This window comes from Nicotiana tabacum, chromosome 20, assembly GCF_000715075.1.
Source record: "Nicotiana tabacum cultivar K326 chromosome 20, ASM71507v2, whole genome shotgun sequence".
Classification (NCBI taxonomy): domain Eukaryota; kingdom Viridiplantae; phylum Streptophyta; class Magnoliopsida; order Solanales; family Solanaceae; genus Nicotiana; species Nicotiana tabacum.
Genome location: NC_134099.1, coordinates 97817769 through 97831271, shown reverse-complemented (window position 1 = coordinate 97831271; position 13503 = coordinate 97817769). Strand labels below are relative to the sequence as shown.

The following is a 13503-nucleotide window of genomic DNA, read 5'->3' as shown; positions in this document are numbered from 1 at the left end:
TTTTGCCATATCCAATTTGATCACTACATTTGGACCTGCCTTGGTTCTTAGTCTAATATATGTAACTATTTCATGCTTTAATAACACATTCTCCGCTATGCTCCTCCTTTTCACAAAGCCTTCCTGTTCATCAGATATTAGACTAGGCAGCAAGCTTACCAACCTTTCATAAACAACTCTTGAAAAAATTTTGTTTACGAAATTACTAAGACTAATAGGTCGCATATCTGAAAAGGTCACAACTTCTTTCTTTTTTGGAAGAAGAACCAGATTTGTATGAGTTACAAATCTTGGAAATTCATGTCCATTGAAAAAATCTTGCACCATATCTACTATATCATCACCTATTATGTCCCAGCATGAGTGAAAAAATGTACTATTAAAACCATCCAGACCTCCAGCACTTTCTCCATTGAGCCCATCTATTGCCATTTTGACTCTTCCTTGGTTGGCTGTTGCACTAATTCAATGTTTTTACCACTGTCTACCATTGTAGGGATATGTTGCAAAATGTCAAATGAGCTAGGGACTGATTCTTCATGGAATTGTGCTTGATAGAACCTTACTGCTTCCTCTACCATGTCTGCCTCCTCTTCCAACCAGATTCCTGCTTCATTCTATATTCTTTTCAATTGGAGTCTCTTCCTTCTACCATTTACTTATGCGTGAAAAAACCTTGTGTTCCGGTTTCCATCTTGGAACCAAACTATACCAAATTTTTGCTTCCAAAACTCCTCCTCAAGAGCCAAATATCTAATAAGTTCAGCTTGGACTTTCAACAAATTTTCCCTATTTTGAGTTGTTGGATGCCTCTCGAACTCAGCTTCATGCACCATTACCACTTCCTCTAAACTTGCTATTTTCTGAAATATATCCCCATAGGTTGCCCTACTCCATGTTGATAACGCTTTCTTTAGTTTCTTCAACTTGTGAATAAACAGAATAAAAGGATCACCAGCAAAATCAACCCTTTAGTTGTCCTTTACAACAACCTTGAAGGTGGGATGCTTTGTCCAAAAATTGAGAAATCTGAATGCCTTTTTTACTGGTGCTGCATCTTCTCTACACTTCAATAACATAGGGTTATGATCAGACCCTATTTTAGATAAGTGAGTGATTTCAAGAGCAGGAAATATCTGTTGAAATTCTGTATTAGCCAAGCACCTATCCAATCTTTTGAAAATACAATCATCTCCAGCCTGTCCATTCCACCAAGTATATATGCTGCCTTTGAAGCCTAGATCAGTGAGATTACATGTGTTAACACAATGCCTAAGATCATTAACCTCATTCAGTGATACATGCAATCCACCAAACCTCTCTTCCTCATCCCAAATAACATTGAAATCACCCCACAAGCCAAGGAAGTGACATATCTCTGGCCAAATAGTACATGATATCCCATAATTCTCTACGCTCAATGAGATTACATTTAGCATATTACTATGACTGATAGTTGGGTGTTCATATTGGTGATCTTCATTGTTATCTGCTGTTCCATGTTAATCAGAACCTCTACTCCATGATCTTCATCTACAAACACCATATTTTGTTTGATATGTTACCAAAAGCTTGTAATATTCCAATTTTTCTTCTGTACCATTCCAACTTTCTTGCCTTCTGTTTTGGTTCCATAATCCCTATGAAATGAAAGTGATGTTGTCTATTCATATTGATCAGTCTTTCAAATTCTTTCTTTGTCTTGACTGATCTCACATTTCATATGATCGAATTCATGATTGATTTTGAGATTTAGATAGGGCCCTTCTTGTTTGGACCCCAGGAACTACACCTTGAAACTCTTTTGGGTTCTTCTTCTTTCCTCTCCCTGCTGATTTTCCTCTTTCCAGATGCCTAGGAGATAGATCACCCATCCTTGCCACATTCTTAAAATTTTATGTTGTTGATTCTTCATCAAAGTCTCTCCCTGCCTCTTCCATGTTGTCCTCCTCTCTAAGATCGTCACCTTGTGCTGCAAGTTGTTGTTGTATATTCATAGGGATCAATGGAGTAGCTGCTTTCTCTTTAATTAGCTGCTTTTTATTTGCATCATCCTGTTTGTCTTTGACTCCCTCTGCACTTCTTCTCTGTTTAGGATCTGTAGGCCTCTCAATTATTTCTTCATTGCTAGCCTTTGGTAGTTGAGGATCACTGGATTTTACTCCCTTCTCTGTACCACCAGTAGGTTTTGTAGGGCCTAGGTTTGGATCAGCTGGAGGCAAATCCTTGCTAGGATTAGAACTCAATAGCTGCTTATTTCCATCTTCTTTTGAGACCCTCTGCACTTCTGTAATTTGTGTTGAAGTTTGGCAAAATGCCAAAGTCCCACATTGGTTGGGAGTTAAGTTTGGGGGGGATTTTTCCCCTATAAAAGAAGGCCTAATGTTTAGGATTGATACACACCTCTCATTTGCCTTCTCATCTGTTTAAGGCATTTGTATCTTCTCTCTTTAGTATTATTTCACTTGTATTTTTGGAGTGGAATAAAATATTGGTTGTGTCCGAGGAGTAGGCAAAATTAGCCGAACCTCATAAATTCTGGTGTTCCCTTTATTATTGCTTTATTGTCTTATTTATTATTTGGTGGCTGTCATAATTTTTGGTATAGTAGTTGTGACTTATTCACACTCTATACATTTGGCTTCCGCAACAATTGGTATCAGAGCCAAGGTACTGTCTAAGTATGCTCTGTGGTTGCAGCATAGTCTGATCTTCCACATCAGAAAAGATTTATCTTGGTAACTGAGTCAAGGTTCTGTCTGAGTATGCTCTGTGGTTGCAGCTTAGTCTGATCTTCCACACCAGAAAGGAAATAATCTTGATTTGTGTCGTCAGCTATTAAATAATATTTGTGTCAAAGATGGGAGACAATAAACAAGAAGAATCTACATCAAGTGTCAACAATACGTCATCATTGGCATCTTCACTTATGACAAGAATTGTGTCAAATGCGAAATTTGCGGTCGAAATATTTGACGGGTCCGGACATTTTGGGATGTGGCAAGGCGAGGTTCTAGATGTCCTTTTTCAACAAGGGCTAGATCTGGCCATTGAAGAAAAGAAACCAGATGTTATTGGAGAAGAAGATTGGAGAATTATCAACCGTGTTGCTTGCGGTACCATTCGATCCTACCTTGCTAGAGAGCAGAAATATCCATACACAAAGGAAACTTCTGCAAGTAAATTATGGAAAGCACTGGAGGGTAAATTTTTGAAGAAAAACAGTCAAAATAAATTGTACATGAAGAAGAGACTGTTTCACTTCACCTATGTTCCTGGTACCACGATGAATGAACATATCACCAGTTTCAATAAGTTGGTTACAGATTTGCAAAATATGGATACAACTTATGATGATGGTGACTTGGCCTTGATGTTGTTGGCGTCACTTCCTGATGAGTACGAGCACCTTGAAACTACTCTACTCCATGGAAATGACGAAGTTTCTCTCAGAGAAGTTTGTTCGGCTTTGTACAGCTATGAACAAAGAAAGCGAGAAAAACAGAAGGGCGGAGAAGGAGAAGCACTATTTGTGAGGGGTCGTCCTCAAAATCAAACGAGGACAAAGAAGGGAAGATCCAAGTCAAGATCCAGACCCAGCAAAGATGAATATGCCTTTTGTCGAGAAAAAGGGCACTGGAAGAAAGACTGTCCGAAGTTGAAGAATAAGGCCAAACATAACAATGGAAAGGCCATTATGGATTCAAATGTAGCTGATTGTGATGATTCAGACTTCTCATTAGTTACAACAGAGTCATCAACATCTTCAGACATATGGTTGATGGACTCGGCTTGTAGCTATCATATGTGTCCCAACAGGGACTGGTTCGTGGAATTTCAAGAAGGAGAATATGGAGTCGTCCACACAGCGGATAACAGCCCTCTTACCTCATATGGCATTGGTTCAATACGATTAAGGAACCATGATGGAATGATCAGAACATTGATAGATGTTCGATATGTACCGGATTTGAAGAAGAATCCCATCTCTGTGGGAGCCCTAGAATCAAAAGGGTTCAAAATCATTGCAGAAAATGGAGTGATGAGAGTATGCTCCGGTGCACTAGTGGTAATGAAGGCTAATCGGAAGAATAATAATATGTATCGCTATCGTGGCAGTACAGTTATTGGGACAGCGACAGTGACATCCAGTGACGACAAAGAGGCAGAAGCAACCAAGCTATGGCACATGCGCTTGGGACATGCTGGAGGAAAATCCTTGAAAACTCTATCAGATCAAGGATTGTTAAAAGGAGTAAAGGCTTGCAACTTGGAGTTTTGTGAGCATTGTGTCAAAGGGAAACAGACAAGGGTTAAATTTGGTACAGCGATCCATAATACTAAAGGCATTTTGGATTATGTACACTCTGATGTTTGGGGTCCTTCCAAAACACCTTCATTGGGTGGGAAGCACTATTTTGTAACCTTTGTTGATGATTTTTCTCGAAGAGTGTGGGTGTATACAATGAAAAACAAAGATGAAGTGCTGGGAATTTTTCTCAAATGGAAGACGATGGTGGAAAATCAAACAGGCAGGAGGATCAAGTGTATTCGCACAGACAATGGAGGTGAATACAAAAATGATCATTTCAATAAGGTCTGTGAAAATGATGGCATCGTCCGACACTTCACTGTTAGACATACACCACAACAGAATGGAGTGGCAGAACGTATGAACCGGACCTTGCTGGAGAAGGTACGGTGTATGTTGTCCAATGCTGGCTTGGGCAAAGAATTTTGGGCTGAGGCAATTACATATGCATGCCACCTCATTAATCGTCTACCATCTGCTGCTATTGATGGCAAAACACCATTTGAAAAATGGTACGGAAAACCTGCTGTAGATTATAACTCTTTGCACGTGTTTGGCTCAACTGCATATTATCATGTGACGGAGTCAAAATTGGATCCAAGGGCAAAGAAGGCTATTTTTATGGGAATTACTTCTGGAGTCAAAGGATATCTCTTATGGTGTCCTATGACAAAGAAAGTAATATTCAGCAGAGATGTTACCTTTGATGAATTTGCTATGGTAAATAAGGTAACAGAAGATACCAAACAAAATGAAGGTGCTTCTAAGCAGGTGGAGTTTGAGGGAAAATTTATTTTTCCTACACAAGAAGCAGAGGAGGAAACAAATGAAGATTACCCTCTGGAAGGAGAGCCAGTAGAGGAGATTCCAACTCAGGAATCTCAACAACAACTTGAATCAATAGCAACCAGCAGGCCAAAAAGAACAATAACGAAACCTGTTCGTCTCATAGAGACGGTTGCTTGTGCAACCTCAATTGTAGCTGATGATGTTCCTACTACTTATAAAGACGCTGTTCAAAGTTCAGAAGAAGATAAGTGGAGGATTGCCATGAATGATGAGATACAGTCCCTTCATCAGAATCATACATGGAGATTGGCCAATCTCCCGAAGGGAAAGAAAGCAATTGGGTGCAAATGGGTATTTGCAAAGAAGGAAGGATTTCCTAACCAAGTAGATGTTCGCTACAAAGCAAGATTGGTGGCCAAAGGATATGCTCAAAAGGAGGGAATTGATTACAATGAAGTGTTTTCTCCAGTTGTAAAACATTCCTCCATTAGAATTATGTTGGCTTTGGTAGCACAATTGGATTTGGAACTAGTTCAGATGGATGTAAAAACTGCGTTTTTACATGGAAACTTGGAGGAGAAAATCTACATGACTCAGCCAGAAGGATTCAAAGTTGATGGAAAAGAAAATATGGTGTGCAAACTTGAAAAATCGTTGTACGGATTGAAACAATCTTCTAGACAATGGTACAAGCAATTTGACGAGTTTATGTTGCGGCAAGGGTACAAGAGAAGCAAATACGATCATTGTGTGTATTTGCACAAGCTTAAAGATGGTTCCTTTGTATATCTTCTCCTATATGTTGATGATATGTTGATAGCTTCCAAGAATTCGGAAGAAATTGATAAGTTGAAGATTCAACTGAAGAAGGAGTTCGAGATGAAGGATTTGGGTGAGGCAAAGAAAATTCTTGGCATGGAGATAATTAGAGATAGACGTTCAAAGAAACTCTGTTTATCTCAAAAGGAATATTTGAAGAGAGTACTTCAACGTTTTGGCATAGATGACAAGACTAAGCCAGTTAGTACTCCACTTGCTTCCCATTTTAAGCTAAGTACTACTATGTCGCCAATGGATGAAGCTGAACGAGAGTATATGTCAAAGGTACCATACGCAAATGCTGTTGGTAGCTTGATGTATGCAATGGTTTGCATAAGGCCTGACATTTCACAAGCTGTTGGAGTTATTAGCAGATATATGCACAATCCAGGGAAGGAGCATTGGCAAGCTGTGAAGTGGATTATACGGTATATTCATAATACTGTAGATGTCGGGTTAGTTTTTGAGCAGGAAGACAATCAGTTTGTAGTTGGATATTGTGACTCAGATTTTGCGGGTGATATGGACAAACGAAGATCAACTACTGGTTATGTGTTTACTTTTGCAAAGGCACCAGTTAGTTGGAAGTCTACTTTGCAGTCAACAATTGTTTTGTCTACAACAGAGGCAGAGTACATGGCTATTACAGATGCTGTGAAAGAGGCAATTTGGCTTCAAGGATTGCTAAAGGAGCTTGGTGTTGAACAAAAAGGTATCACAATTTTTTGTGATAGTCAAAGTGCTATTCAATTAGCGAAGAACCAAGTTTATCATGCAAGGACGAAGCACATTGATGTTCGGTATCATTTCGTACGAGAAATCATAGAAGAAGGTGGAGTCACGGTGAAGAAAATTCATACTACAGAGAATCCTGCTGATATGCTGACAAAGGTGGTGACTGCGGTCAAGTTTCAACATTGTTTGGATTTGATCAACATTGTTGAACACTGAAGATTGAAGATGAAGACACAACCAAAATTTGTTATTGAGAGAGAATTGAAAATGTGGAATTTTGCCAAGGTGGAGATTTGTTGAAGTTTGGCAAAATGCCAAAGTCCCACATTGGTTGGGAGTTAAGTTTGGGGGGATTTTTCCCCTATAAAAGAAGGCCTAATGTTTAGGATTGATACACACCTCTCATTTGCCTTCTCATCTGTTTAAGGCATTTGTATCTTCTCTCTTTAGTATTATTTCACTTGTATTTTTGGAGTGGAACAAAATATTGGTTGTGTCCGAGGAGTAGGCAAAATTAGCCGAACCTCGTAAATTCTGGTGTTCCCTTTATTATTGCTTTATTGTCTTATTTATTATTTGGTGGCTGTCATAATTTTTGGTATAGTAATTGTGACTTATTCACACTCTATACATTTGGCTTCCGCAACAATTTGTACACTTTCTTTCACAGTGTTACTGCTTTCTACCCTTGTTTCCTGCCCTTTGTTTTTGTTATTTACACTTTGCTCTTCTTGATCATTCTCTTCATCTGCTGATTCCTCCTCCCCATTAGCACCATCTGGTACTTCTCCTTCTTCTGAGTCCACTTCAGTTTGTTGATGCCACAGTTTCTTCCCATCTAGTTGTAGTCCTTCATCTCCCTCAACTATCCCATCTATTCCAGTAAATTTCATTGACTGTGAGTGAACATCCTGATATGACTGATTTGTTGCAGTATTATTAACAAATGTTCTACCAACCCATTGAGCAGTAGTCTCTTTAGGAACACCTTGATCAATTGTAACTCTATCTCCTTTCCCAGCCTCTTTCGAATTTGGAGTGTTACCAACTTTAGAAGATGCAATCCCAAAATCAGTAGGTCTAAAAGCTGGAGCAGCTGGATTTAATCTCCCAGCTTCATTAGAGTTTTGAACAGGACTATTTTGACTTGCATTCACCTCTACTATTGCCAACTGATTGTTCTCATTATTCCCATCATCAATTACCTCCAATAATGGAAATTTGTTGGCTGTTTGAACCCTTTGATCTGTAGATTTTTCAACAGTAACCATCTCTCTTCCAACTGGTACTAATTCTTTTCCAGTAATTTCAGCTCCGGTAACTTGTATTTCCAGTAATGTTATTTTTTCGGACAGATCTTAATTCACCATTGAAAGAAAAAAATGTAAATTGAAAAGAGATTGGTTTTTGAACTTAAGATTCAATCTCTGCGTTGTTAAGCGAGTAATCATTTACATATACCAATACATAATAGTAACATTTACATACTTTGCGTGAGTAATTCTTCAAAATAAAGAAAGAAATGACAAGAATGATGGCATTATGCAGGTGTCTTTACAAGATGTGTTTCTCATGCTCCAAAACAAGAGAATAGTCATTCCTCTATGCACATATAAATAAAATTGTGTGAATATATAAGGCAGGTTCATAGATTTCTCTAAGCAAAACACTTGAAGTAGTATAAAAGTATGAAGGTTAAGGAAGAATTAAGAGAACAAAAACAACAAAAGGAAAAGAATTGTTTGAAGAAGGCAATTAGTTAATCAAACAAGCCGTCTTGGATCAGTAACATTTATCTTCCAATGTTCATTTTTGAACCCCAATTTTTCAGCCTTGTTCCTCATCCATTCCAAGCGTATTATGTCCAACCTTGACAACCCACAATATTTCTGTAATTTCTCATCCATGGTATCATGAAATTTCCACCATCTCCAATGTGCGTCATCGTTCGCGTACTCATGATATTCAAGAACATTCCAATTACAATCATAGTCCCTATAACACATCCATGGCTTTAATCCTAGATAATGTATAGTATAAAGAATTGGAGGATCTGCTCCATACCAATGGTCCTTACGACTAATCCCATTTTTTTTTGTCCAAAAATCTTTCAAGAAATTTATCCTTCTTGGTAACCTATGCCACCATACAAACACTTCATTAAGGAAGCCTTGATCACCTCCATTATATGAGATAACATCTTTAGTACGTTGCATGAACATATCGAACGTGCAATTTGATGGCTCGATCACCATTAGTCCGGAATTGAAAATGGACCTGCTGTTACCTGCAGTCGCAAATTCAAGATTTAGAGTCAATAAGTTCTACATCAACTGTGTCTAGTCCAAATCTGTCAGTGGCTACCTGTAGCTGACAACTGGGGCAAATAGAAAAGAAAATCGATGTTACGAAGGACGATTATATCAGAGTCGACAAAAATGATCTTGTCATAGTCTGTGAGTTGCCATAGCCTGAACTTGCTATAGTTGTATTCATTATATGTCTTGTTCTTAGCTCTAGGGTTTCGGATTCTATCGATGAATCGGAGTTTCCAACCGGCTTTGACGAGGGCCTCACGTTTAGGCTCGGAGATACTGAGGTCCAAAAGGAGAAGAAGATCATGTTTGGTTCCTGTTCTGAGAAGACTTTGAGCTAGAGCAAGTGCACCACAAACATAATCTTCAGAGGAATGAAGAACTGTGGCGTAGGCTTCTCGTTTTGCTGTCTTTGTGATGCTTTTAATGTGAGAAACATCGTAGACTTCGTTCATTTCTGAAACCACATTATGTCAATATTTTAGTACGTACATAGATGATTAACATCTAGATTTTCAGAACGAGATTAAATTCTATGTACATTGTAAAAAATAATATATACATAATTGGATAATTGATAAAGTAATTAAAGTTAAGTTTTTATAATAAGTATTACTTGTTGACAATGTTAGCTTCCCCCTACCCCAGTGACCATGCCAAAGGAAATATTCAATTACCTCACTTAAAGACTTTTTTTTATAAATTATCTATCTTCTAAGATTTCAAATTATGTTAGCTCTACTGGACTGTGTAATCGTACTTTATAATTTACTTAGATAAACTTTTCAACTAGCGCCTGTAGCTCAGTGGATAGAGCGTCTGTTTCCTAAGCAGAAGGTCGTAGGTTCGACCCCTACCTGGCGCGTCTAGATTCTAATTTTGCCTTACTGGTTTCTCTTTTTATTATTATATATCTGAAAAGCCTGTGTCATCCTATTTGTTGTTTTTAATTTTTTTTTTCTTTCCTTTTGTTTTAAATCCTAAATCATTACAAAAGCAAGGAAAAAAAAGTGGACAAAAGCAGAATTAGCAGCAACAAATGTTACCTTTTCCCCAGAAAGGCAAAGCTAAATTGCAAGAACCAATTGGCAAAGAAACCTTTTGTTCCAACTTAACAACATCCAGTTGATAATACCACCAATCTCCTTCTTGTTTCATTAAATCATCACATCTAAACAACTCCACCATAGGCCTACATTTGCTCAAAAACACCACTTTTATCTTCCCATTCAAACCCTTTTTTCCTCTCTTCACTACCAAATTTGCCACCACAAGGTGCACTTGCACCCTAAACACATCTCTTCCCCACCCTTCTTCTGGATACTTGCATGGCAATTTTGCAACAATCATGTCCATCCTACCGTAGTTATCGAAAACTGGCATTGATATTTTAGGACATTTGGGTACAATTATCTCTTCTTCTTCATCTATCCATGGTGGAAACAAATCTTTCCATTCAAACAAGTCTGAAACCTTCTCGAATTCTACTGGTATTATAATATCTCCGTGTTTGCTCCAGTCGCTAATATTCTCGTCCTCCATATTCACCATCCCAATTTTCGAATTCGTACCTTTTCCCATCGTGTCCAAGAAACTAGACAATTGATCATGCTTTATCATTTTTCTTATTGTATCGTTAACCACTGGTTGTTTCAACTCTTCTTTCATCTTTATCTCACCTCCGGCCTTTTTCAAAAACAAGAAAATGTTGATTATTATAAACCAAGTGGATGAAACTATTATATATAAATCATTACTCATTTTACCTTTTTATTTTGGTCCACAATAAATGTCTATTTACATAATCAAAAAGGAATTAATTTTATTTTTTAAAAATTTATTCTTATTTACATATTTCAATGTGTCAATTAGGTAACAATTAATTAAGGTTAATATAGTGAATATATATTTTTTTTCTTTCTAGGAATTCATATTTTCTTATTGGGTGTGTCAAAGGTAAAATAATCATTTATTGTGAACCTGAAAAAACGAAAGTTAGTAACCTGAAAAAACGAAAAAGTTAAATACAACTTGATATTATGAGATGTATAATTATTGAAAAATATTTTTCACATTACTAGTGTACGTAACTTAACTAAACACAATACTAAATAATTTTTCAGGCTTGGTTAAAACGTAATCCAACTAAATGGACAAATCCGGACCTCTCTCCCTTTGTTGAATATGGAAAGCTCCCCTTGCTTTTAGTGACGGAGACACTTTCTACAAGGAATGTCATTCAACACCATTTTTTTCAAATAATTCAAAAGTAAAAATGTATATAACTTTTTTAAATAAAAATTTATCGACAATATAAAGTAAATATTAATTAGAGACAAAAAGTAAGCCTTAGAACCTCTACGTACAACACTAAATTCAAATTCGCAAACACAAGCTAATTAAGTTGCGATAATAGACTGACACTACTTGCAAAAAATTTGAGTATGCTACTGCTTACCTTACATTCACGCGACGAGCATACAACAATGGATTCTGCATTTTCGTGATAAACAGAAGTTGATGGACGGAGAAGAAGGCCGGCGTAAGCAATCAAGAAGCAAGCCAAGAAAACCAAGTTGATTTTGATGATCAACGCCTTTGATAGAGGAGCCTTCATGTTCATCATTTTAATTTTCAATAAATAATTAAATCCAAGTGTGGAAAGCAACCACCAAATTAACCAGACTGTTAATGAAGTTTTATAATATTAAAAAAATTAGGTTGTTAATCAGGTGATTAATTAAGAAAAAAGACAAGGGAAGAAGTAAAAAAGAAAATCTCCAAAAATGTGTATTTCTTTGTTATAAAACTTTCATTTCTTCCACACAGAAGGGTGTGACAAATGATTGATCTTTAATTGTTTGCAATGCATTTTTAGAAGGCCATTTTCTTATTAGTTATTTATAGAAATAAGGATAGTTTCTAGAAAGAATGTGCACCAATCCCTTAAAATCCAAGATTTGAAGGTGAAAATAATCCCCGTGCCTTAGTTTGTATTTATTGCCGGATCAAGCATAGCTTTATTTTGAGATCTTACCATAAAGTTTTAGTTGCTGGAACAAAATTTAATTATATAAAAAGTAAATATAATGGGACAGATTGTTTAAAGAAAATGTGCAATCCCCCATTTTGCAATCAATGAAAGAGAGAAGTTATTGTTTAATTATTGGCCTGTCAATGTCCATAGTCCATACTGTATACAAATTAAAAGAAATGAGGTTTTCAACCGTTAATAAATCGCATAACTGCAGCAATACTTGAACTTTGAACATTTTCTGTATCTTTTTTGATGAAAAAAGCATCTTTTTTGTTCTTTTTAATGTCATATATAAAACAATTGATTTTGGTTAATTAATAAAAAACTTTTATAGACTTTAGGTTGGATAATCACTACATATATAGTCTCCATTGTCAAACAAAATTGCCATCTCTCATTCTTCGCACGACCAAACTGGAGATGGTACGGTACGTATCAGTGGACACTGGTGCGCTCTATGCTCATCCTTCAATAATATAGGGTGTAAATATGTTGTGAACAGGCCCAATTCTAATGATAAATTTGGGCTGGATGCTTTGAATGATGAAGCCGATGTAGAAGTGGGCCAGGGGATAAAGTTAGAAGAAGCAGTCGCATTCCGGAGAAATTCAGAATTACAAGTGGTCATTCAAAAATAGCCACAGTTTCAAAAGTACTTATGGTGGAACTCCAGTATAATATACTGGAGTTCTAGTATAATATACCGATCCAGCATAATATATTGGAACTTTCTGCGTGTTGGAGTTCCAGCATAATATGCTGGAAGTTCATACACAGGTGCACCGATCTCCAGTATATTATGCTGGAACTTTTCGTATTGCAGCGACTTTGCAAACGCTCGCTATTTTTGAATGACCAATCCGAAAACTGGCTAGCCCGTGCTATTTTTACAGCAGGGGAATTTTCACATATATCCATTTTTGGGGTGGACATTGAAGTTATACTCGTATTGCACAAAAAATGAAAAAATTTACCCACTGGGATATGAAATTCTCCTATCTCTTCGATTCGACTTCAGAATCAGATCTGAAGTTCATCTATCTTTCCAATACAACTCCAGAAAATCAGATCTTAAGTAGTTCTATCAGTTGAATTTTAAATTACAGAATAGTTTACAAAAGACATGCTTGAATTTAAAAGGCAAAAGTTATCTCATTTATATAAGATACATATATGAAACTGTCAACGAAACTAACTACAACATATGCGTACAACACTATTTACAATAATATCCTTGTCACCCTCCCTCAATCTGAAGTGGAGGAACGAACATGAAGATTGGCAATAAACTTCTTGAATTTTGTAGCAGAGAAACCTTTAGTAAAGACATCTGCAAGCTGTTGCGAGGTGGATACATGAGAAACAATAAGATCACCTTGACTAATCTTCTCACGAATAAAATGATAGTCCAAAGCGACATGTTTCGATCTGGAGTGATATACTGGATTATTCGCCAGATGTATGACACTAATATCACATTTTGCAAGAATAGGAGT

General features: G+C 36.9%; 2 protein-coding genes and 1 non-coding gene across 3 annotated transcripts; 1 reads left to right on the top strand and 2 right to left on the bottom strand.

Annotated features, from left to right (window-relative positions):
• Nucleotides 1-659: 659 nt before the first annotated feature.
• On the bottom strand, nt 660-1439 carry LOC107822524 (uncharacterized). The gene is made up of 2 exons (XM_016649083.2): nt 1047-1439; nt 660-926 (listed from the first exon to the last, which is right to left on the bottom strand). The coding sequence occupies exons 1-2, from the start codon at nt 1437-1439 to the stop codon at nt 660-662; spliced, it is 660 nt and encodes a 219-aa protein (XP_016504569.2).
• A 6922-nt stretch (nt 1440-8361) lies between these two features.
• On the bottom strand, nt 8362-11596 carry LOC107822525 (UDP-glucuronate:xylan alpha-glucuronosyltransferase 2-like). Its single transcript, XM_016649084.2, has 4 exons — nt 11429-11596; nt 10017-10656; nt 9020-9427; nt 8362-8942 (listed from the first exon to the last, which is right to left on the bottom strand). The coding sequence occupies exons 1-4, from the start codon at nt 11594-11596 to the stop codon at nt 8419-8421; spliced, it is 1740 nt and encodes a 579-aa protein (XP_016504570.2). The 3' UTR covers nt 8362-8418.
• Nucleotides 9763-9835, top strand: TRNAR-CCU (transfer RNA arginine (anticodon CCU)). The gene has a single exon. It is a non-coding gene; the product is annotated as a tRNA-Arg (tRNA).
• Nucleotides 11597-13503: the final 1907 nt, after the last annotated feature.